We start from the raw sequence: 26,110 nt of genomic DNA on the forward strand, positions 1-26,110 counted from the left end.
CTTTTTCAAAGGAGTGGTCAAGCATGCTGGGAAGGAACACAGTGCCTCAGGCCTTGCTGAATTGCCTTGCTTCTCCTGGGTCACCAGGATGGCTTGTTAAACGATTTATGGAGTCAGCTCCTTTGGCTTTTGCCCTGTTCCAGGCAGGGCTTGGAATTCATCAAAGGAGCATAAGAGCATAATAAGAGCCCTGCTGGATCAGGCCAAAGGCCCATCTAGTCCAGCTTCCTGTATCTTACAGTGGCCCACCAAATGCTTCAGAAAACGAACAAGACACAACCTGCATCCCGGTGCCCTCCCTTGCATTTGGCATTCTGAGATAGCCTACTTCTGAAATCAGGAGCTTGCACATACCTATCATGTCTTGTAACCTGTGATGGACTTTTCCTCCAGAAATTTGTCCAATCCCCTCTTAAAGGCACCTAGGTGAGATGCCATCACCGCTTCCTGTGGCAAGGAGTTCCACAGGTTAATTACCAACTGGGTAAAGAAATATTTTCTTTTGTCTGTGCCAACTCTCTGGACACTCAATTATAGTGGCTGTCCCCTAGTTCTGGTGTTGTGCAAGTGGGAAAAGAGCGTCTCTCTATCCACTGTGTTCATCCCCTGCATAATTTTAAACCTGGCCCCAAAAAAGCAACATGAAGAGGGCAGGGGAAAACAGATATTGATGTTGCTGTGACAGTGTGTGACAGGCAAGTGGCAGCTATTGCAAGTGAATTCCAGTGAGGCATGTGCACACTTGTGTATGCACATGAGAGCGGCATATTAAGAGTGCATCAGGTGACTGATAGATTAGGAGATTGAATAGATGCTCCAAATTTAAAATGTAAAAGTAAAAAAATAATTTAAAGGCTTGTGAAAGATGCAGGCAACAGGTGGCACCTCAGAAGAATTTCCTTCCTCTTTAACAAAGATGGAATGACTTTTTTAGATGGAGCAGATGGATCCATTAGATGGAGCTTTGTTTTGTACCCTGAGGGCATGTGTGTCATCAAACAACCAGTGAAGAACTATTTAGCAAGCATGGTTTTATTTGTGTATTCACAGCCCAAGGCTATGCATGTCTACTCAGAAGTAAGTCCCATTACAGACAATGGAGCTTACTCTCAGGAAAGTGTGGATAGGATTGGGCTGTCAGATTGTTGCAGTGCAAATCAGAAAACGACCAGGATGACTTTAAAGTGATACACTGACTTGAGATTTTTTAATTGCCTGATAGTTCAACATGGGTGTGTGTTGGATGTTTTTTTGTAAATCACCTTGAACATGTTTTTAGTGATCAAAGAGGTGATTTGCAAATAAATATATATCACAAAAGTGACTTTTTTTCCTCCCACCTGAAGTTCCAGCACTTGTCAAATTTTGCTTCCTTTTGTACACGGAGTCAAAGCACATGTGGGTAGGAATATGTGTTAGGAGGCAAGTTCCAACCAGGGCAACAGGCATGGGGGGGAACAGAATTGGGACCGCAGTGTATGTGAAGGAGAACAGCTCTTAACCCTTTTCTCAAATATGTTATTATTTCACATTTCAAATAGCCATTTGAACCAGCTATGAACTAAGCCTGTGAACTAAGGTAGGGCCTGGGAGGTGGTGGCTTCATTTCAAGGGCCTTACAGAAGTTTGTGATATAACAGAAACACACACTGCCACTGCCTGATACTCTGCACCTTACCAAGAGCGCCATGGAAGTGGCTGGCATCATTTTGCTGGTATCATGTTACCATTTGGATAAAATGGGACATATGAGGTTTTCAAGAACAGGCTGGCAAACAATCCAGTCCAGAGGACTTTTTGGAAAAGGAAAACTCTGCACGTGCTCAGAGGCATTTTTGGGAAAGCAAAATTCTGCAGATACTCAGGGGCCTTTTTAGAAGAGCAGAACTTTGCACGTGCTCAGAGGCCTTTTTGAGAAATTCTGTAGATGCTCAGGGGCCTTTTTGAAAGAGCAAAACTGTGCACATGCTCAGAGGCCTTTTTGGGATAGCAAAATTCTGCAGTTGCTCAGGGGACTTTTTGGAAGAGCACAACTTTGCACTTGTTCAGAGGCCTTTTTGAAAGAGCAAAACTCTGCTGAAACTAAGAGGCCTTTTTGGGAGAGCAAAACTCTGCACGTGCTTAGCGGCCTTTTTGGGAAAGCAAAACTCTACACATGCTCAGAGGAATGTAACCTGAACAGTTCGGTATCTAAATTCTCCCAAGGGGCAAAGCCTTTGGAAGACACGTGACCCAGGGGAGGCTGCAGGCCCCCTCCCTGCTGCAGAAGGTGAGAACAGACTGCGCATGCGTAGCGGGACCTGAAGGTAGGGGTGAGAGCTGCGAGGGAGGGGGGGCTCTCGCGGCTGCGACGTCAGAGAACCAGGCGACACACGATTGGCTCGTTCCTTCAAGAGCCTCATTCGACTCCCAGCGCCCAACTCTCAGCCTCTGCACATGCGCACTCCAGGCGGCGGTCTCCTTGACACCTGTGCCGCGCGCGGGGGGGCCGAGAGGAGAGCCGCGGTTGAAACTCTATGGTCAGTCGAGCCAACCGGAAGTGGCCTTTCTGTCAGCGGGCGCCTCTCTCCGTCGCCCTTTTTCCTTCTCCTCTCCTGTTCCCTCCAGCAAAGGAACCACCGAGAGAGAAAGAAAAATCCTTAGACTTGGAAAAAAAAACACGCCTGGGATCTGTGAGGGGGACCGGAAGCGGGCGCGAAAGGGGCGGGCCTTGACCCGGAAGTGGACGCTCCGGGGCCGCCGAGCGGGGGGAGTAGATGGGGAGGAGACGACGACGAGGACGGACCTGAGGCGTGATGGCCGCCGCCAGCTGCAGCAGCCGCCCGGTGTGAGCGCACCTGAGCCCGCCGGAGGACCGAGGCCTCCTCCCGCAGGGGCTGCCTGGGGGGGCCTGACCTGCTCCACTGAAGGGCTCTGGGGGCGAGTCCTGAGGGGCTCCAGAGGGGAGGGAGGAGAGCTGCAGGGGTCTGGGCAGGGCTGGGGGCTGCTCTTGCTGGGGGCAGAGACGGGCTGGGCCTGGGAGGGGCTTCGGCCCCCTTGCTTGGGAGAGGCTGGGGAGTGCTTGAGGCTCCTGGGAGAGGCTCCCCTTGCTGCAGGCAGGGCCTCTGAGCTGAGCTCAGGGAGCTCAGGTGGGAAGGTCTCCTGCCCCTTCAGGCAGGCTTCTTCGGGGGAGGCTGGGGAAGGGCTGAGGCTTCGCTCCACAGGCCCCCCAGGGCCTTTGAGCTGAGCACAGGAAGCCTCAAGGGGGAAGGTGCTCCATCTCCGTCTCGAAGGCCTGCATGAGAAAGGCTGGGGAACAGCTCAGGCTTCATTCCATTGGCTCTCCTTGAGGTCACACAGGGCCTTTGGACTGAGCCTAGAGAACAGGCAGACTCCTAGGAGAGAGGCTGGGGAGTGCTTTAGGTCTCCTGGGAGAGGCTTCTCTTAGGGTCATACAAGGGCTTTGAACTCAGCACAAGTGGGAGGTGCTCCATCTCTGTCTAGAAGGCCTGCATGAGAGAGCCTGGGGAACAGTTTAGGGTTCATTCATTAGGCTCCTTTTAGGGTCATGAATTGAGCATAGAAAGCATAAAGTGGGAAGGTTTTCTATCCCCTTCAGGCAGGCTTGTATGAGGGAGGCTGGGGAACAGTTTAGGCTTCATTCCATATGCTCCCCTTCAGGTCATGCAGGGTCTTTGAATTGAGCATAGAAACAGGCAGATTTCTATGAGAGAGTTTGGGGAACGGTTTAGGGTTCATTCCATAGGCTTCTCTGAGGGTCCTGCAAGGGCTTTGAATTGAGAATCAAGTTGGAAGGTCTTTTATCTCCTTCTGGTAGGCCTGTATGAGAGAGACTGGGGAACGGTGTAGGGTTCATTCCATAGGCTCCCCTTAGGGTCTTGCAGGGACTTTGAATTGAACATAGACTTTTCCACTTTTATGCTTTTTTTTTCCTCTTCAGGCAGGCTTGTATATGAGAGATTGGGGAACAAATTAGGGTTCATTTAATAGCCTTGTGGTAGGGTCATGCAGGGTGTTTGAATTGAGCAGAGAGAGCATCAAGTTGGAAGGTCTTTCCCCTTCTGGCAGGCTTGTATGAGAGAGGTTGAGGAACAGTTTAGGGTTCATTCCATAGGCTTCTGTGATGGTTATGCAGAGTCTTTGAATTGAGCATCAAGTGGGAATGTTGTTTATCCACTTCAGATAAGCTTGTATGAAAGACATTGGGAGATTGTTTAGGGTTCATTGGATAGGCTTCTGTGAGGGTCATGTAGGGTTTCTGAATTGAGCATAAAGCAGGAAGGTCTTGCAGTGGGTACAGAAACTTCATTTTTGGCTGTAGGTTGGTGGGGATAGAGCAGGCCTGATTTGGGTGAGAGGCCCTTCTTTTCCAGAACTCATGAATGGATTCTGGTAGCCATCTTGGACTTTCCTGTAGGTGAAGAGTTCCTCGAATGTGAAGATATTTAGATTTGTTTTGGTAGCTCATGAAACGGGCTGTATAGAGCTTGGAAAGCGAGGCCCTCCATCCAGCGTCGGCTGTGAATTTTTTCTTCCTCCATCTTTTTGGTGTGGTTTTCCATCAAGCATCTCCGATGCCAGAACAAGGCCCCAGAATGAACGGTTTCTCTCTAGGTGAGCTATGTTGGCTCTTCTGCTGTCCACCTTGCCCCAGCCGCATAGCCGCCAAGCTGGCCTTTCTGCCCCCAGAGCCCACGTACACTGTGATGCAGCCGGAACAGCAGGAAGCGGGGGCTGCAGCAGGGACGCCAACGGGTAGCTGCAGCCTGCACTTGACTGAGCGGGCGGACTGGCAGTACTCCCAAAGGGAGCTGGATGCTGTGGAAGTCTTCTTCTCACGCACAGCCCGGGATAACCGGTTGGGGTGTATGTTTGTGCGCTGTGCTCCTTCCAGTCGGTATACACTGCTTTTCTCCCATGGTAATGCTGTTGACCTGGGCCAGATGTGCAGCTTCTATATCGGCCTAGGCTCTCGAATCAACTGCAACGTCTTCTCGTATGACTACTCTGGTTATGGCGTGAGCACTGGTAAACCATCGGAAAAAAACCTTTATGCAGACATCGATGCAGCTTGGCAGGCTCTCAGAACAAGGTAAATAAGCATTGGATGAAGGTGCCTGAGGAAATAGTAGAGGTTATTTCTAATTAAACCTTTTGGATTGGCTACTTAAATATCATTTCTCCATGTAGTAGAGTGGAATGGTCCTATCTTTGTACCCTTTGTTGCCCTCTCACTTTTTTGTGCTAGTGGTGACAGCACAAAACCTGGTTTGGGCCAGGGTTAGGCTGCATGTGACCCACCTTTTAAAATGAGATGTCCTTGGCATGTGGGGCTACAGGTTAAAGGAAAGTTCAAAATCCTACTAGCCACATACAAGCCATTGGTTGCTTTTTAGTTCTCTGTCTCTGAAGGTAGACAGATCCAGGAAATGGGTGCTACAATACAGCAGCGGTCTCCAAACCCTGGCCCGGAGGCCAGATGTGGCCCGCAGCATGCCTCTTTCTGGCCCACGGCCAACCTCTTGTTCCCTGAAAGCCAGTGGCCCACTCAACTGAACATGACCAGAACTGTGCTCTGATTGTGTCGAGGGTGTTCTGAGGGCCAAAGAGGTTGAATGAATGAGCCCATTCATTCATTTATTCACTCATCTAATAATAATAACTAAGTGTTTATATACCGCCTTTCTGGTCATCGGTTTACTCCTCTGACTTTATTCAAGGCAGTTTACATAGGCAGGCGTTTCTAAATCCCTCAAGGGGTTTTTTACGATCATAGAGGTTCTCTCTTTCAAGAGCCAACATTTCAGAATGGATCTTCCTGGTTTGTTCTCACTTCTGGCCTCCAGTTCTCCCACGCAGGCTGACAAGCCGCTCCGTCTCTCACATGGAGGGCAACCATCTAAGTTCCATCTCTAATTTATTTATTTAAATTTTATATTTAGATTTTTTTCCAGCCCACAACACCACACCAGGTATCTGATGCAGCCCCCTGGCCAAAAGTTTGGAGACCCCTGCAATACAGTAATGTGGTTAAGAGCATTTCAAGGTGGAGTTGTATGTACACAGTGTTAGTAATAGAATAAAAGGAACATGGTAAACATTGTGTATATTTTATGTAGTACATGTTGATAAAACAGTGATAAAATAACTATTAATCATGGCTTTCTTGAATTGTGCAGCAGGGTAATGAGACCTCTCAAAATTACCTTATAGTGTCTGGTGGTATTGCCTTGAATTTGATATGCCAATTGCTGTGCTAATAGTGCCACACACCATAATGTTAGTTTATTTTTGAGGCAGGTATCCAATATCTGAGTTGTTTTATGAGACTTTTCAGAATCGTTAATCTAATCAGTAGCTGGGAAGAGCCTATCCCTCTCATCCACCAAAGTATGTTTGTATTTTAAAGGTTCAAAGTTCAGGTGCACTTTTGTCAGCCTGTGTCACACAAGGAACTTGTATGATGTGGTTTCTTCAGAACACACAATCAGATTGCAGCTAATCTATTCCTGAATGCAGCTTTCCAGCCAATGTTTTATTTGGGACTAGTGCCAAATGCTGAGAGATGATTCAGGTTGGTGCTGGCTGAGAAGACCATTTGGTTTTGATGCTGGAGTATTTTATATTCCCTTTCAGTTTCTCGGCATAAAGATCTAACAGGCACAATGGGAAGACCAATGGGCATTTTGTTGGCTTAATCAGATGTGAAAAGAGTAGAAGTTCTCAGTTTTATCTGCTTTCCCAAAGGACATTGATAAGTTTTTGAGAACATCAAAAGACTAAATTGGCACATGCAGTCTCATCTCCACTGAGCTGGAATCCTCCTAGCTCCCCTGCTGAAAATCCTAGTGGTAGTTATGACCAATAGTATGTTCTACCTCTGTTACTGTTGAGAAGGCTGTGAACAGACTTAAGGTTTTGCTAGTTAAGAGATGCACTGTATGAAGGTGTTGAGAAGTGCTTTTAGCACAGAATGTATTGGCTTCCCTTCCAGCAGAAGTGGACTGCTCTACTGAGTTCCTTATACCTGGGTTTTACAGTTTTAAAGATCTAATTTCATTTCAGGCAGTGCGTTTTCAAAACCTCAAGATACTTTATTCAATTATGGGTTTGAGTATTGTAATATGTTGCTATTATGTGAGGAACTTCATGGAAGAGTAACCTTAAAAGAAAATTGCCTGCCCTCAAAGATTTGGTTTGTATTTTATTATGTGCTTTAATACAGTATCTTAATGACTTATGTGTAAAAGAGATGAGCATTTCAGTCTGTCCTGGAGATTGAGAAAATTAAATTGGGCTGCTTGCCAAGGCGAACAGTTTACTTCAGTTTGCTTAGGATTCCTGCATTACATTCTTGAATGTATTTACATTCCTTGGGACATTCACAATTGTCTTTGTTACTACTGTAGAGAACAAAAGTGATATATGATCTGTTTCCTGCAAACGCAATGTTGAATGTCTTGATCAAACCTTCACTCTACTTTTCCATGAGCAAAAATGATATGGGTAGAAGTATAAATGCATTTGAAGCTGGTCTGAAGTTCTTGGATATCAGATAAATGGGTACTTGTTGCCCAGCTCTCTCTCTCTCTCCTCCCCAACTCTAATGCTAGAACATTCCTTGGGAAGTTCATTTTGTTACAAATTCCTATGCTTCCCAAACAAAATCTTGGATTGTCTTTTATGTTCAAGTTTTACAGAAGCTCATTCTGATTGTGTGCCTGTAAAATGTAATTGTGTTATTAGGGGAGGAAGATGGAGAGGGTAGCACAAATATAGGTCAGTTGTTTGCGGCTGTACTGAGAGGGGCATTGACTGGATATTTGACCTCTTTTTTAGCGGAAGGACTTGCAGAATTTTTACTTAATGGTATATAATGGTGGGAGTGAGGAGAGATCGCAGAACATAATTATTTAGTGCTAATTTAATGTGAAGATTCCTTTAGTGCACTTGGTCTTATTGTGGACAATAGTCCATTTTTGCCACCTGCATCTTCAGGATAGGAAGTGCTTAAGTGACCAGGGAAGGAAGTTCCAGGGAAGGAAGCTCCTGCGAATCAGGAAGAGTTGGTTCTTTCCCCCTTTAGGCCATCATGTGCCCCAAACTCATCCATGGATGAATGGTGGTTTACAAAACCTTTCTGAACACTTCTGTGTGGTTCCTTCATATGACTACTGTATAGCAAAACTGGTCATAAAAATTAAAAATGGTTGGCTGTAGGAATGGGGGGAGCATTAAATCCTTCATGGTACATTAAAGCAGGCATTAGAGTTCCTTCCTCCCCTCCAATGCCTAGGCAACAGGTCTCTCTGTGTCATTTACAAAACCAGATATTTTAAGAGAGAAGTTTAAGCACTAACATATTTGTACTGAATTCATATTTCATTTTAAACAATTATTTTTAAAGAAATGTACTTGCAACATTATCTTTTTTTATCCTCTTGGTGACATAGGTTTTTGTCTTCTCAGCTGTTCCTTAATTAAGATTCCCCAGTATCAAGGTAAAACTTTGAAAAAAGCTTATGAGGAAAATGAATCCAATAAATTATTGCAAATAGTGCGTCACTACTTTATGTCCATTCTCATCACTTTGTTGCAAACTGGAAATATTTTTCAACTGCCTTAATTGCTCTATATGACTGGAATAACTTTAGGGTATAAATTATGATGGAAATGTTGTTTGTTATCTATGTTCTTTGTTCTGGGGCCAGGTCCCACTGAGTTATTGGAATATGTGGCTTATTTTCTTTCTGAATTTGGGGGTAGATTGCACTGTTGCTTTTGTGCCCACTTACTTCTCCATTTCAAGATCTGTTTCGTGCCCCCACAGCAGCCTTTATGTTGGGCAGCTCTGAGGTCCTTTTTAGCATACTCTTTGCCTTCATCAAAAATTACCCAGTTCTCTTTTCGTTTGAGCCAGTAATGTCATTGGCTCAGAGACCAGGACTGTGTGTTGTACTTCGTCTAGCTCTGATAGTCTCCCCTTTTCTAGTTGGTATTTAGCTGTGGTACAGTGTTACAGCTATACCAGTGTTAACCATGGTTAGATTTTAAAGCAGAATTTGAAATTAGGGTTTGAAGCTCTTTTGCAAACCCTGATGAGTTTGGCAACCTTCAGTCTCGAAAGACTCTGGTATCGCGCTCTGAAAGGTGGTTCTGGAACAGCGACTAGTGTGGCTGAAAAGGCCAATTTGGGTGTGACAATCCCTTCCACACTGGGAGCAAGTGCAGTCTGTCCCTGGTCTGTCTCCCTGGCTATGGGCCTTCCTTCTTTGCTTCTTTGCCTCAGACTGTTGGCCAAGTGTCTCTTCAAACTGGGAAAGGCCATGCTGCACAGCCTGCCTCCTAGCGGGCCGCTCAGAGGCCAGGGTTTCCCACTTGTTGAGGTCCACTCCTAAGGCCTTCAGATCCCTCTTGCAGATGTCCTTGTATCGCAGCTGTGTTCTACCTGTAGGGCGCTTTCCTTGCACGAGTTCTCCATAGAGGAGATCCTTTGGGATCCGGCCATCATCCATTCTCACGACATGACCGAGCCAACGCAGGCGTCTCTGTTTCAGCAGTGCATACATGCTAGGGATTCCAGCACGTTCCAGGACTGTGGAACTTTGTCCTGCCAGGTGATGCTGAGAATGCGTCGGAGGCAGCGCATGTGGAAAGCGTTCAGTTTCCTCTCCTGTTGTGAGCAAAGAGTCCATGACTCGCTGCAGTACAGGAGTGTACTCAGGACGCAAGCTCTGTAGACCTGGATCTTGGTATGTTCCATCAGCTTCTTGTTGGACCTGACTCTCTTTGTGAGTCTGGAAAACGTGGTAGCTGCTTTACCGATGCGTTTGTTTAGCTTGGTATCGAGAAAAAGAGTGTCGGAGATCGTTGAGCAAAGGTACACAAAGTGGTTACAGATTTAATGCTAACCACAGTGCAGTATTACAACAGTAACCAGAGAAAGGAGCCCACAGTCTGCTCTTGATTTGCCTAACACTGTTTAAAAGGTCATTAGAATTACATCTGCAGCAGACCTAAAATGAACCCTGCCAGACTGGCTCTTGCCATTGTAAATGTAATTGTACTGCAAAAGGTTTTGATAGAGACAAACGTGTTTGCCTAGTTAAGTTAGAGAAAAAGCTAATCCCTGTGGCCTTCTAATAACAAATTGTGCTGTGTCATGTTAAGATGCCACGTGCCAAGAAAGCACCGATGTGTTTTTAGCAGCATTTGAATTTGTGGCACAGGAAAAACAGATGATACCAGTTTTTATAATCTATCAAATAATACTAGGGGAGATGATGATAGATTTGAGAAGGCAAACTGGGTGTCTGCTCCGAATGAGTTACTGTGTTCCTGCTATTGTGTTGCTAAAATATCTCCATATTATGTTGGCCTTCTCTGTATTTTAGGGCAAACTTTGATTTTTTTAAATCATATTTGATGTTGATCTTTCTGATGTCAAGATGTTGTTGGGAACAAGCATATTGGGGTTTAAAGAACAGCCTGAAGTGATTGTGTGCAATGGTCCAGATACTGGATTCAGGAGCTATCGCCCAGTCAGCTCAATCAGTTACCTTTCCAAGATCTTATTATGATAATCAGCTTGTTTCTAGCCACAAATAGGAGGGAAGAAGGAGGCCAGGTAACTATTCAAGCTAACTTGGCTGTGGCCCCATCCATACTATCCTGACTGATTGAAGCTAATTTGGACATTCCCTAGTAAGGCAAACCATGTGTGTTGGCATAGCCGTGTTCATTCTTCGCAACTGGCACCACATATTACAGTGCTACTTTAGGGCAACACGGGCAGGGGTATAGTTGTATTGGTCCCATGCCAGCGTGCCTTTATTTTATAATCTTTACTGTTCTGTGAGTATAAAATCCTTGTGTGTTATAGGAGACTTTACAAAACTGTGTCTGTTTGGTTTTATTAAATAAATAAATCATACCAAGCTAATTTTGCAAGGAGTGTAGTTTCTCCCAGTCAGTGGGCTCTGAGACATAGATGAAATGGCTGGTTTTAGCTGACAAGATGAGCTTTACCTTCCTCTCCAGCTAGTGACTATTAGAAGCTCTCCCTAGCTGTGGGGTGACTTGTATGTTATGACTAGAGATACTTATTTTCAGTGAGTAAGATAGGTTTACAGCCTAGGTCTTGGTGAACACAGTGGGTTTACTTCTTAGCAAGGTAAATAATACCTTACTAGTTACATGCTTATAACACCTCTAGTTATAACTCTGTTTGCTTGTTTATAGTCTGGGAGTTTCCCGTGTTGGCACTCTTTTGGTTTGTCAAATGAGCAAGCACTTGCCCTGCAATCTTTCACTTCTAAATTCCAGTTATGGTTTTTACTATTAAATGCATGTTTCTCAGGGAACTGCATGTCATATAATGTGCTAGAAACCGGCCGTCATATCACTGCAGTTCGCAAGCAGAAGGAGATCCATGTACAGTTAATTAGTCTATTTCTTCACATTCAAGTTGCCTAGATATATGCCTCTGAAAGTCCATCAATTTGCTGGAGTGAATAACTTGATGATCTCTCCATGCAGTTTCTAATACCTAAATACTCTAGGATCGTAATTTCAGATAGTGCTGTCAAAGCAACCTGGCTGCTCTGTGTTTTGAGGACAGCTTGAACCGAGTCCTCTGCAGTTTAATACATTCTCCACTGTGAATAATACCTTTGTTTGTGGCAGGCTGCTGCCAGCCACTTACAGAAGGCGCAGGAATGTCAGAAGTGGCTGAATGTGTGCTGGTGGCAACTACTAGGCATATAGAATGCAAAGGTAAGAACTGTCTTTTAATCTTGTAATGTAGGCCTACTCAACTTGTGAACCAGTCATGCCTGGTGTGGAAGGCGCCTGGAGTTTCATGCTAGAACCCAGAAGACCTCCCTAGGATGTTTCCTGCTAACACATTTCCCTTTCCAGGAAGGGGAAACATCCTTGGGAGGTTTACTGAGTTCCAATGTGAAACTCCAGATGCCTTCCATAGTAGACCCAAGTGGTTCCTGCTCAGAGCAAGAAGGGCAGATGTGGAAGGTGTTTGCTTAAGAGCTGGAGGAGCACACTTGACCACTGCTTGAGCAGGACCTCTGCAAGAGCAAAAAAGGAGGGGAAGTTTTGTCTGGCCGTTGCTCACCCAAGACTGCTTGCTAGGTGATGACGCTGTAGTTGCTGCGGCAAGTGGAATGAACAGAATGGTGGAAGCCTGGGCAGGAATGCTGGCAATAAAGCATCACAAATAGTGGTGATGGCAGATACATTTTGGATGTGGGAACTTTACCTGCAGGTGCTTCTGCTTGAGGCTATAACAGTGACTAGAGAACAGCACTGCAGTCACAGTCAGTTACTGTAGGTATTATATACCTGTGTTAAAAGGAATATACTGTATCTACAACTGATGCACCTGGCTATTGGCAATAGTAGATTAACCATAGTGATCCTGCCACTCTATGTATGAGAGAGCTGGTATTATAACTGTTTGAAAATATCTGATGGGCTCTGTGAAGGAGGACGGGAAGAAATACTGTTTGGACAACAAGTACATAACCTCATAGAAAATGTGGTTTTTTTAAATAACAAAGTTTACAACCCTTTGTCAAATGTCTTTATGGAATGGAAAAATTGTAACACTAAACATAGATACGAAGAACCCTGAAACACATCCTTGCTCTGTTATAGAGCTTGCTGGCCTTGAGAAAATCACTATCTCTGCTTGGTCTAACCCAGTTTTTCTCAACATTTGTCTTCTGCCATACTTCTTCACATGGTCCATCTATTTGAAGTATGACCAGAAGTAACTGGCATTGACATCATTGCCAGTTACTTCTGGGTTACGAGGTCAGATGCAATGTGACGAACACCAGTAAGATATTCAGGGTGGGCCGGAGGGTTTTTTGAGTGTGGAAAAGCTTGTTTTGGAGCCTCCTACTGCTGTTTGTTGTGTCGTGTTCTTGGTCTCGCTGCTGGGCAGCATGTGTCCAGGGGTCCCATGAGTACCACCAGATACCACCTCGAGTACCACTGGTGGTACCCTTTCCACTGATTGAGAAACACTGATCTAACCTACTTTAGAGGAGGTTGTGGGGGTAACATGAACTATTTTATATGTTACTGTGAGCTCTCTAGAACAGGGATAAGTTTTTCTTCTCTCAGAATGCTAGAACTGGGAGTCATCTAATGAAACTGACTGGTGGGAGTTTCAGGTCAGGCGAAAAGAGCTGCTTCTTCATGCAACACATTATTAATCTGCAAAGTTTGCAAGATGTGGTGATGCCATCTTAACTTGAAAAGGAATTAGACAAATCAACAGGCCTAACATGAAGACTGTTAATCATCATAGCTATATGCTACTCCAGCTTCAGTAGCGTTATGCCTCGGAATACCAGTAGCAGGAAGCAAAGGGAGGGAGTTATGCATTTTTGTTCTGCTTGTGGGCTTCCCAGAAGGCAACTCATGGCCTACTGTGGGAAATGATGCTTGGTTTGGCCTGATTCATCCAGGCTTGGCTTATGTACTGACACAGTTGAGTGTCTTCTGAGAAACTCACTAAAGACTCAGGTTGGGAGTTTGTGACAGTGGAATGTCTCTTTTGCTGACATTAGTCTATAAAGCTCATTGTTCAGTGATGGTGGTGTATTAATAATAAAGGTAGCCTTGTAACTTGGTTAGCTCACAGTTTCTACTAACTTGCCAATCTCTACTAATGTATTTTTTGTTGTGAGTATGTGTTTTGCTTTTTGCTATATCAGCTGCTTTAAAGAAGAGGAGGAATGTCCTACTTCCAGATTACAAAAAACAAAGCCCTTCCTGGATGCTTTGAGTCAGTTTTACTCCCAAGACCTGACTGGTATTCAGACCAGAATACCCTGAGTCGCAGACAGCCATGTCAGCGCTTTCACACTGTCCATTGTGGTCCTTTGCTCAAGTGCAGTAGACCTGGGCCTGCAAGAGCTGATGCTTTCGACAGACATATGTTCAAACTTCCAGTCAAACTTCCTTAATGGAGCTAGTATGTATCTTTGGGGATATGTACTTATTGAACACCAATGGGAAAAATTAAATGACTCTGTTTCCCCTTCTAATGAATGCTGTGGATTCTAAGAATAAGAAAGATTACATTGTCTGATGTCTGTTGCAAAATGTTACTCAGAGGTTGGATTTGTATAGATTTTGTACAGCAGTCCAATACAAAATATATAATGGAATGTAGCTGAGGTCTTCTGAATTATTAACATGGTGAATGAAGGGCATCTTTAACAGCTACAAACCCTGACTGTGATAAGTAAGCTCTTAGCTCTCTCTAACATTCCTTTGCTACAGGACATTTTTAATTAATTGCAACTAACTCAGTTAAAGTAACTCTAATGTTCTGTGTGTGGTTTTCTAAATGAAGTTGAGTATATTAAAATGGTGTGCGTTTCTGCCATTGTATCTCTGTTAATGGCTTGTGAGGATACCTAAGACCTGCATGCTGCAAAGTCTTGGGATGTGTTTACATGAATTTTCAACTCAAGCAGCCAAACCTATACTGTGCTTTTAATTACTATAATCCTCAAAGCTGCTGTTACCTCCAGGGCTAGCAGACTTTTGGAGGCTTAATTTTGTCAGTACTGTGGCAGAAAGGGCTTAAATGCCTGGGCTGATGTTTTAGTTTACCACTCACACAGGACCAAACGTAACATAACATGCTATTTGGCCCTCACGGATTGGGTTCAATTTGGCCCTGTTGCTCTGCTAACTAGTACTGCAGCTCCTGCTGTGCTCCTGTGCAGCTCTTCTGCTTTCCTGGCCTTAGAACATTAAATCTGGAGCTGTGCATTTTCCACATAAGAGTCAAATGGTAATAACATAGGATGAGTAGATCCAATTGTTGCTTGCTTATTAATCTGGTCCTGAACCATAAATAAGAAAACCCTTTGTCAGCAGTCTTTATGCTCGTGTTTCCTTATAGCCGGATAAACAGAATTTTTTGCCTTGATGGTCTCATCGCAGCAGGCTACCTGTGGTACCATCACGGATACTTCCTTTGAAATGTGCAAGTAAATCCTGTAGCAGCCCACATCAAGACCTTTTTTTCCTTTATATGTATTTAAATCACTGTAGCTGTGGCAATGAAGCTGTTCAACTCTGCGTTTACTTCCTAAATAAGCAGCTAATGTAAATGTGTATGTTATGCTAACTACCAAAAAGCAAATATATAGGAATCAAAAACGGTACACCAAGTTCTGTTTCAGTGTACCAATGCAAAACAAGTGACCAGTTTTCATACTTCTGGTTCTCAGTTCATCTTGCTAGCATTGCTTACAGATTTGTAACGTGCTTTCATGGCAAGCTTCCAATAGCAGTTTACATAGTTGTTCTTGGGGAGAGAAAGTTGCTGTATTTTTTTTCTGGCAACTCTCGGCGAACTTCCATAGATAGTGTCTTTGGTTTTGTCCTCTGTGGCTACCTTTTATGCAAGAGCAGTTCCAGACTTCTGAGTCTGTGCACCTTCCTATGCTAGCCTTTATCCAACCTCTCCCACCTCTTCCCCCCCCCCCACATCCCTTGGTGACCATTTGGATTTCATAGTAGCAAAAACAAGGAAGGCTCAAATCTGCGCAACTGTGGGTAGGATTTTTCAGACATTGCATCTCTTCCCAGCAAAACAGGCTTGACTGTAGAGTCCAGGGCTCTCACAGCTTTAAGTTGCTTAAATGTTCTGACCTAAATAACTGACTAGGGCCAGCTGAGAAGTAGGACATACAGTATTAAGGATAATTGCTGCTAGTCTTTCATTTATTTGACAAACCATTTTAGTAGATGTTTGATTTTAACAAACTCAAAATGTGCAAGGTTGCAGTTATTTAGAATTACAAAAACTGAATTGCGATAAACATAAATGGCGTGCACTTATAAATCTAAGGCAACAGTGGTAGAATCTTAACAACACCTTGGATCATAAGCACCCCTGCTAATTGGGTAAAGAGGCACTTTTTCAAGTGGGTGCTCCTTTTTTTAGCAGGGAAAGAGTAACTGGCCCATCTCACCCCAGCAGTGTCTGTTGTAGTTGCTGTCTGCTGGTATTCTTTGGCATCTGTTTAGATTGTGAGCCCTTTTGGGACAGGGAGCCATTTAGTTATTTGATTTTTCTCTGTAAACTGCTTTGTGAACTTTTAGTTGAAAAGCAGTATATAAATACTGTTAATAATAAGTGTTGTGAATAAATATAGATTTAAAACTGAGAGCAGCAAAAAAAGTTCTGTTGTCAAATGTAAGAAACAAATAGGTCCTTCCTCAGAAAGCTGCACTGTTTACTATCTTGGCAATGAACGTGGCCATTAAGCTTTGCCATTGTGGCCATGTGCCAAGTCCTGCAAAACCCACTCACTGTCTGATGATTTAGTTTGGCATGGTATGTATGGATGAGAGTTGCTGTGAGCATTTGCAAAATTTGCGTCCCTTTCAGTGAAATGAAAAACTTATTCAAGACTTGAATAAGTCTTGTTCTTACAGTCAGTATGTCAAATATATAATGGTTCAGTTATATTTTTCCACCCTTTCTGATTTTCAAATTTCTGATAGTTCCTTGGAAGCTGCTTGGTTGTGGTTCACTGCATAGCTGATGATGGCATGTGGAGTGAAACTAAAGCATCTGATTTTTCTTATAACTGTGAAGAAAAGGCATGTTATGGCAACAGCGTGGGAGGTGTTCATCTCAATGAACTCTGTGTTCGCACAGTCTCAAATACTGGTATCAGTCAGCAAAAGTATGGAAGCAGACTTCGGGCCCAGCAGACATGCTATTTCTATGTACCTCTGGGACAGGGATACTTTAATAGGTAGCCTAAGGCCAAAGCTGACCCACTGAGGTAACTATTCAGCCCCATTAGCCAACCCAGAGGAAAGGGGATTTTGTAGGAGGTGCCCATAAGAGTAGCTGAATGTTTCTCTATAAGAAGCTGAGGTGGGACTTGGGCCTACCATCACGTCCTCGATGTTCTTCTATAAAACTTGTTAATGACAATATAGGGCTGAAACTTGCTTTTCAAGAGGTGACTAAGGGCCCAATCCTATTCAATTTTCCAGTGCCAGTGCTGCCATACCAGTAGGGCGTGCACTGCATCCTGTGTTGGGGAGGCAGTCATAGAGGCCTCCTCAAGGTATGGGAGCATTTGTTCACTTACCTTGGGGCTGCTTTGCAGTTGCACCAGTGCTGGAAAGTTGGATAGGATTGAGCCCTAAGCCTTTGTTTTGTAAGTCTAGCAGATGTGAGCTAACAAAGAACCTTCAGAATCTGTAACATCTTGTGCACAACATCGTATTGGCAAAGTGTGCTAGAAACTTGAAGTGGACCTGGATTATAGTTCCCCAGATGAACTTCAGGCTCTCTGCAAACTCCAAACAAAGGGGTGCTTCTGATATTTCTGCAGTTACCAAACTTCAGGCTGGTTGCCTTACCCTGTGGGTAAACGTCATAAAAGTCTGGAATCCTAAGCATGCTTGCTTGTTCAAAAATGTCTGGCCGAACTTGGTGGGGTTTGCCTCCAAGAAAACCTTTCTGATTATACATATAAATGGGTCATAATTGTGCTGGTTACCTGTCCATTTGTGAACTTGGTGATACATTACTTGGTGTATCACCAACCTTGCACTTGGTGATACATTACTCAAGCTTGTTTTTTTGATGGGGCAACTGGATGTGTTAACCAACTCCATCAAAAAGCTTTGCATTTGAGGGGATGTGAGAGTTCCTTCTGGAGTGTATGAGTGTTACTCATACATGGAAATCATTGCTCAAAGTTGTAGCCCCCCCAAATGATGAACTTGTATACATGAATCAGCTCTGCCTGCTGAATTGAGCAGTCAACTGAGCAATTTCTGAATGGAAGTCTTGAGTTGTGTGCGGATACAGAGCAGAAGCAGAGCAACAGGCTTATTAGTGGAAGCAGCAAAGGGAGAGCAATGAACCATCGTCTCTCATTAGAGCCCTGCTGAGTTTGAAATTGCTTGATTTCTCTTTTCTAGATAGCTGGAACCCCTCTCTGGTTGAATAATGCTTAAATACTTACTTTCAGGATGAAACACATAATTGGACTATCATGTTCAGCATTCAGTCCCAATTTTGTATCTTTCCTTAATTCCAATAAAGGAATTATTTATTCCTTTGATTTGATTTGTATCTTTCCACTGTTTCCTTCCCCCACCCCCATATACACAGTGTGCTTTCCATCCTGTTTTTGGGATTCTTCTGAAGAGGTGATCTTTGCAGGAACAGCTTGGTCACATTCTCATAAATTTTAACCTGGACATTCCTTTTAGTCCCATGGTTTTCTGTTTTGTCAGACAAAAACTCTTTTGATTCAAGAGTTATTTTTAGGCACTACTCTGTGACTTGCCTTGAAAATTCAGCACACACTCTGAGGCAGGCCACCAGGGAACCTGCTGGGACAGTCTACTTCAAACAGATCGTTACAGTGTGCAATCTAGTATTGAGCAATGCTTGGTGAGCATTATAAAATATGTAGGAAGTCGCCTTCCATCCTTAAATCCTGCATTATTAATAGGAAAATGGGCAGGCTGTCCTGCCATGGATGCCTACAATTTGTGTAGAACACAAAGACCTTCACAAACAGCATTTTCACAGTTGTTACCATTTTACAAGCAGTAAAATTGTTACTTGGCCGGAGCTCTACCCAGTGCACTAGCAGGATGCTCTGGGCATTGCTTTGTGACTATAAGCATTAACACATTGTGTTCTGTGTCTGAAAAAGCCTCTTACGCTGTTAGACAGCTGTACAGGTGCTAACTCCAAATGCACATCCCCTTGCCAGAAATTTTCCTCTCATCTTCCACCACTCTGTGCAAGCTCAGCTCACTGTCAACATTGTTTCCTTATCCTTGTGCTTTCCTGCCTTCCCTCCTTTACTGCATGCAGAGTTTGTAGATTCTGACGGCTATGGCCGACCATGTGCAATTTTTACACTTGACTGAATCCCAAAAGATGTGAACAGCAGCATGTTGTACAGATTGTACATGACTGCAAATGTGTTTCTAGGAACATGGCAGTCTTTCAAATCTTTTTATGCAGTAAAGCAGTCTGTAGTGCTAGGAATCTGAATGTAGAGATTAAGACCAAAATGGGAGATTTTGGGAACCCATAATCTCCCATCCCTTTTCCTCCTTTGTTTACAGCTAGTGTGTTCTCCAAGTGAGCAAGCTAACTTTGTTTTAAGCACCCTTACAGAGAACTCCAGGAAGTAACTGCTGGGCATTTAAAGATCACAAATACAAAGTAGTAGTTTGACGTGTATTGATAACTTAGCAATGTTTGAATCTGTATAGTTTTAATATTCTGTTTTCCTCTTCCTGAATGGTTATGAACATTTTCAATAAGATAACCTCTGTTTTCCTCCTCTGGTAGGTATGGTGTCAGTCCTGAGAACATCATTCTTTATGGACAGAGTATTGGGACTGTTCCCACCGTGGACTTGGCATCTCGGTATGAATGTGCAGCTGTAATCCTTCACTCGCCATTGATGTCTGGGTTACGGGTAGCTTTCCCGGACACTAGGAAAACATACTGCTTTGATGCTTTCCCAAGGTATGTGCTTGGAGGGGGAAGCACAGTTCGTTTATAATATTTGAGTGTGTACCTTTTTAAATTTTTTTAGTCATGGGTATGTTTACTCTAACCAAGAGTTGCTGGTGGCCTTGGAGTGTGTGTGGGAGAAGCTGTTAAATATACTGCTGTATGAAACTTGTGCAGTTCTTCATACTAGATACCTTTAATACATATCCTGATGTATAGTAGACTTAAAAGGAACGGGCACAGCTCAATGCCAGAGCATGTGCTTTGCATGCAAAAGGATTCTAGGTTTAATCCTTGCTATCTCCAATTAAAGGAATCTCAAGACCTATGCTACTTGAAATCCATGCCTTGGATGCTGGAGAGTTACTGAACATCAGAGTAGGCATTACTTGTCTAGATAGCCCATCTGGCTCTGTATAGACAATTTCATATGTATTGTTGGTGGCTAATATTTCATGACTTAAACATGGCATCTTGTTGAGTCTGGGTACACTGCTAAGTTTTACAAGTCAAATAACTTCAGTGTTCCCAGTTCAGTATGCTTTTTTTGGTTGTTGTTGATATGGCCTTTTAAAATCTTGTGAAGCACATGTTTGGTTGGGACTATTAAATATTTTTGTATACCTGTTTTGCAAATAATGATTGAAGGGGAGAATGGATGCTATCCAATGGTGTGGAAAAATAGGACCTTCTTAGAATGCCTTAGAATTTATTATAGTTATTTCAACCATGAAATATATTTGGCTGGCTTTACTCAGGAATTCTACATCATGGATAACTCACTTCTTTCCCCGCCTCTTTCCAGTGGCAACCAAAACTCATGAAGAGTGGATAAGCTGTAGGCTCTATCCACATGTTGTTCAGAATGTGTGTCTCGCAGATATACACTTGCCTGCAACTTTGGAAGTAGTGATAATCCTGCTTACTTTGTGAGCATGGTCTGGGTTTCAGAACTGATTAGAACCACCAGTTGAGGTGGATAGAGTCTTGAGCTGTAGGCACATAGCAGGTAGTCATCTGTTTTTGCTCTTTGCATGAAATGTGATGTTTTCAGTCAAATAAATAGCCCAAAGATACTTTCCTTGATTTTTCAGGGCTGAAAAACCCTCTGGGCTGGTGCTGTGTTGTACTGGAAACAGTCTACTGTGTACAGTATTCAGCATTTGAGTTAATGGCAAATCCATTGCTGAATCTTCTTCTGAAAATAACTACAGTGGGCATTTGTAGAAGTTCTTTATTGCATGTTTTAATACATACAAGCAAAGCAAGTGTGGTGGAGGGGGAGACATGGCAATTCAGGAGATTGTAGATGAAGCCCTTTCCCCCATAGTGGGGAGGGGAATATAGGATGGTTATTACTTGTATTCTTGAAAAATAGGACATAATTACCCACAGCTTATAGCAATGATTGATTCATTGTTGCTCTGTTGGGTGCCTGATTATGAAAACCAGTTTAACTCCTAATATGCATCTTCTTGAGTGCGAATTGAGTTTGTGCCATCTTGCTGTTGGGGAATGCGTAGCTCTTTTCAGCAGATCTCTGGGCCCAGGACTCAAGAAACCTGCTTTTCAGTAGATCTTGTACATAGCATCAGAATGCTCTGAAAATCAGGGCTGTAGTTGCAATTTTATCTCAAACTTAATATGCAGCATTAAGCCATTTTTTGAGGCAAGTTTCTGGCAGGTTGTGCTGGAAGCTAATGTAAGTACTGCTACTGAAACTTGGTGTCTTCCCCCCCATCCCCAGTCCTTATGTAAACAAAAATTAAGGATATTTACAATTTTGAGAAGCTTCTGCTTTGAGCATCCAGGCGCTCAAAACCTATTCACAAAATTTGGAGCAGAGCTTAAATGAAATGAGCCAAATCAAATAGCAGGTGAAAAGGACTGGGAGAAGGACCAGCTTAACAGCAGAGGTATAGTATCACAGTCCCTTTTTTTCCTTTGCTGTCAGCTTTCTGCAGAGCTATTCCTTACTGACAGTCTGAATTCACTTTGTATGTTAAGCATTTTGGTACTTGCTCCAGTGTCTGCCAGCATGCCTTGTAAGAGAGAAAATTGTTCACTGCAGGTTACACAGAAATCTTTTGTATTTGCTGATGTTGTGACTTCATCAGAATGTAGCCTCTGTAGATTTTTCTAACTGCAGAGTGGTATGGTGAGGAATACCAAGTAAGGCTAATGTGCTCTTTGAATGCTGCCTTCCTGAGCAGCTGAACTGGCAGTGAGATGCCTTCCAGTGGCTTTGCAAGCTTCAGATATTGTTTTGCTGAAGTAGGAACAAATGACACTAATTATGTGGGCACCACAGTGGAGAGGCCTCAGCTCCCAAAGAGCAGGAATCTGCAGTCTGGCTGCTAAGGATGTATGTACAAGACTCTGCATACATAGGGGGTGCACTGTTTTTATGGAAGGCAGGTAGCTGCCTATGAAATTTGGCTATCTTACACTATCCATTCTGCATAATTCTTATGCTGTTAAGATAATTACTCTGGAGGGGTTGCAGGGGTTGGGTTAAGGCATCACTTCAATTCAACCCACCTTGCAAGAAATAAGATTCAATGCATCAGAGACAATAAAAATAATTAAAACAAATCTTGCTGTGGGCAACCATTCCTCTATGTATAGCTACTCTTTACATTGTACCAGTACTACCCCCGTTTTTTCCAGGGGTAGGTTGTGAGGTCCAGTTGTGATGATCTGAGGGTTAGGCTGAGCTAGAGAGTGATGCTTATTTTAGGGCCATCCAATGAGCTTTGTGACTGAACCTACTTAGGGCCCAATCCTATCCAACTTTCCAGTTCCAGTGTAGCCACAATGCAGTCCAGTGGTAAGGGAATACATGTTCCCATACCTTAACAAGGCCCCAGTGACTGCCCCTCCACTACAGGGTGCATCACAAACCCCACTGGCACAACTGCACCAGCACTGAAAAATTGGATAGGATTGGGCCCCCAGTCTTGTGAATAATGATGTATGTCCCTCCCAGCACTTGGATCATGGACCCCCATGGAACAAGCTTCTGTTATGATCACAGGGCATTAAAGCTGTCTTAATAGTCTCTGTTGCCACATGCTCTGGGGAGGAAGGCAGTAAAGAACCTCTGGCTCTCTCCAAGGATGTAGGGAGTCGGGCAGATGTTGCTTGCCCTTCACCCTTGTCTTGCTTCTATTTTAACTTTTTAAAGATGACAGCCAGGGGCATGCATTGTACTGACTGGGAAAGGCATGAATACTTTTCTTTCTTCATTAAGATGAACTTGGGGAGATGAAGGCAATGAGAATGTTTTTCATGTCCCATGGTGGCAACTGTCCTTACTACTTCAAGGAGCTGGCCAACCAGTAGTCTCTCCATATCCATGAGTGTGTAGAATCTGCTGCCAACTCGTAGGTGGTGCTGCTGGAGAATGTTGGCAGAAAAGAGTGAACAAATGGTGCTTGCTTGTTGGCATCGTATCGGTGGTGAAACAACGCAGGTGAAGCTTTAAATGTAAAATGAGCCTTGTACCATTGCCTCATTTTCATGGCTTTGAAAGGAGCCAGGAGGAATTGGCTGTTTCTATTTCCTGCTTGCCTCCTGAATTTCATGTTCAGAAATGATGATAAATGTGACTTTTAACGTTTCCAGGTCAATTACCATGTTGCTTTGCCAGAGGGAGATTCTGGGGCACATTCTAAGGCAGTAGTTCTCAAACACTGGGACCCACTTCTTAGAATGACTGTTGAGTGATGTGACTGGAAGTGATGTCCGGAAGTGACATCAGCAGGAAAATTTTTAACACCCCATATGACAAAAATCAAAATTAAGTAAATTAAAAGTTTATAATAAGTGTAAGTTTAAAAATTTATTTAAAATAAAGAACTTCCTAACCCTTGCTGATCTGTTTAGGAACTTTTTAAAAACATTCCAAAAGCTGCAGTCCTATCCACACGTACCCTGGAGAAAGCCCCATTGACTATGTTTGCTCAGTGCAGTCACATACCTATAGTAGCATGAAGTCTAATAATAAAATACATGTTGGAATGAATGGGGATCCATCTGAAATTGGCTCGTGACCCAGTTTGAGAAATGCTGTTCTAAGGCACTAGCCAGACCTATTGAGCCTTGTTCTCTTATCTCAGGGAAGTGCCACAGAAGATAGGGTCTCCTGAGGCAGTTCATTGTTTTGGGGAGGAGGGTGGGAAAGTGAGGAATCTTGCTAAAGAGTGTTTAATCTTCTCACAGAGGAATTTCAATGTTCCCCTTAAAATCATTTGAAAACCACAGGTCTGTCTGTTGCCTGACCTAACCTGTAATGTTTTCTTGGTTTTTTTCCCCCTCTCAGCATCGACAAGATTTCTAAAGTGACCTCTCCTGTCTTGGTAATTCACGGTACTGAAGACGAAGTCATAGATTTCTCGCATGGTCTGGCAATGTACGAGCGGTGTCCTCGAGCGGTAGAGCCCCTCTGGGTGGAAGGGGCTGGCCACAATGACATAGAGCTTTATGCACAGTATCTAGAAAGACTAAAACAGTTCATATCTCATGAACTCCCTAATTCCTGAAGAAGTCAACTTGACCTTTTTTCTTTTCTTTTTTTACCTCGGTTAACTGTGAATGGAAGAATTTACCTGTTTTTTGCACATTCATTAACTGGATTAGCTGTAATAGCTTTATACTATGAAGAAATGCCCCTGTGTTAGGGCAGATCCAATCATGCCTGACTGTCTTTTATATCAGGAAACTATTCTAATGATCACTACTGTAATCCCCAGTATTTTTTACCTGCATTACCCTAGAAGAGTTGGAGTTTTGGAGAGGAAAACTAGCTGAACTTGAGGATACTACTTAATCTAATGCAGTATACTTAACTCCTGAGCTTTCTTTTTCTTCTCTTCCCCCTCCCATTGCTTATGCCTATAATTTTTTTAATCTTCCCCACAATCTGGAATGCAAGAAATCTGGCCTACAGCTTCTTACTGATTCATGGATTCAGTCTGAGAGTGTTCTCCATGTCAAGTTTCTAGCTGTATTGTTGTAACTGGAAAACTTTTGTGATGTTTTCTCATTGTGATTTTTTTGTTGGCTAACTTACCATCTGGAGTTTAATGAAACCTTCCTGGGAGAGACAAATCACTTCTAAATGGGGCTAATCTGAAACAAGCTGTCATCAATTTTCTGCATATTTAAAAATAGAACTATTGTTAAAGGAAAAAAATGACTAAATGGTGAAATCCTTTAATTCTTTTTACTTAAAACACATATGTGTAAATTTACTAAGCAGATTATTCAGATGATATCTGAGTAACAGCCATTTTAGGCATTTCCTTGTGTAAAGCATTCCTTCTAGAGATTTTTAAAAGTGTTGTATATAAATGAATTTACATTATGCATAACTCCTGATTGACAGTTAAATTTAAGTCTAGTTAACAAATTCTGGTTTGTATATGATTGAATACATTTTGTTATAAGTTTTTATCCCTGTGTTATTTTGCTATTAAAGTTTTATAAAATTTCCAGGACAACTAAAAAAAAATTACACATTGTTTTTTCAAGAATTTATGTAAGACTTTCATTGAAACTGATCCTTTTTTGTTTAGGAAAAAATTTTCATTCTTGGACACTGGAATCGCACAGAATATGCAAGACACTTAAAATCGTTATACACTAAGAGGCCTGAGGTTTTTTCCAACTTTAAAGGCCTTAAATGTACTGTAAGCCTCTGATTGTTGTAAAAAATGAATCGCGATTGATTATGGTTTGTGTATTTGTTGCCAGAATGCAACAACAGTGGTTGTAATGGAATAAAGGATGCATGGAATAGAGAATATTGAACTGGGCCTCACTTTGTTCTGTAGTTGAATATCACCAAGGCATAAATATACAGTGTGCAGTCACTCTCATATTGTCATCTTCCAATGAGTGAGGGAAGGCAGTGTGGAGACATCTAGTGTGGTGGCTTGGTTTTGAACTTTTGTCCAGGGAATCCTGCATTTGAATTCCCCTTCCCATTGAAAGTAAGGACCTGCTCTGAATGCAGAAGACCTTGCTTCAGTTTTTGGCATCTCCAGTTTTCCTGCCAGTTGCCAATATGAGACTGAACGGAACAATGGTCTGTTCAAGGCAGTGTCAGCCCTGAAACTCACTGGCTGACTTTGGGTAAGTCATTTATATTTCAGCCAAGTGCTTTAAAGCGTTTCCTTTTTCTTCTATGTCACCTGGGCTGCCAGGACTCCCTCTGGATCAACTATAGAATCTCAGTGCATTGTAGAGAATTGTATAGTGACCCAGGGCCCCCACCCATTCCATGTTGCAGGAAATAAGTACTGGGCTGGTGAGCTATCTTTAGGGAAGCATGCCCATTGACACTGATCATCTCATGGAGTCTTCTATAATATTCTGAGGCATTTCAGCATTGCTAGCACATAGGTTTAGAGCCATTCTCTGCCAATCTGCTTTTGGACTAGAATGACATTAGAAGCCTGAGGCATGCCATCTGCTGTATGAGTGTGATACCACATAAATGATAACAATGCTACAGAAAATTTGTGTGACTAGTGTAATGCA

At 43.1% G+C, this 26,110-nt stretch overlaps 1 protein-coding gene across 1 annotated transcript; it reads left to right on the plus strand.

The window, feature by feature from the left end:
- Positions 1–2,942: 2,942 nt before the first annotated feature.
- ABHD17C (abhydrolase domain containing 17C, depalmitoylase) lies at positions 2,943–25,371 on the plus strand. The gene is made up of 3 exons (XM_066635293.1): positions 2,943–5,092; positions 19,397–19,576; positions 23,889–25,371. The coding sequence occupies exons 1-3, from the start codon at positions 4,575–4,577 to the stop codon at positions 24,106–24,108; spliced, it is 918 nt and encodes a 305-aa protein (XP_066491390.1). The 5' UTR covers positions 2,943–4,574; the 3' UTR covers positions 24,109–25,371.
- The last annotated feature ends 739 nt before the right edge of the window (positions 25,372–26,110 follow it).

This window comes from Tiliqua scincoides, chromosome 8 (assembly GCF_035046505.1).
Source record: "Tiliqua scincoides isolate rTilSci1 chromosome 8, rTilSci1.hap2, whole genome shotgun sequence".
NCBI classification, from domain to species: Eukaryota; Metazoa; Chordata; class Lepidosauria; order Squamata; family Scincidae; genus Tiliqua; species Tiliqua scincoides.

Coding starts and splice junctions, on each gene's coding strand:
- ABHD17C (XM_066635293.1), top strand. CDS start 4,575: ATGCCAGAACAAGGCCCCAGAATGAACGGTTTCTCTCTAGGTGAGCTA. Junction 5,093..19,396: donor TGGCAGGCTCTCAGAACAAG/GTAAATAAGCAT, acceptor CTCCTCTGGTAG/GTATGGTGTCAGTCCTGAGA. Junction 19,577..23,888: donor TGCTTTGATGCTTTCCCAAG/GTATGTGCTTGG, acceptor TCCCCCTCTCAG/CATCGACAAGATTTCTAAAG.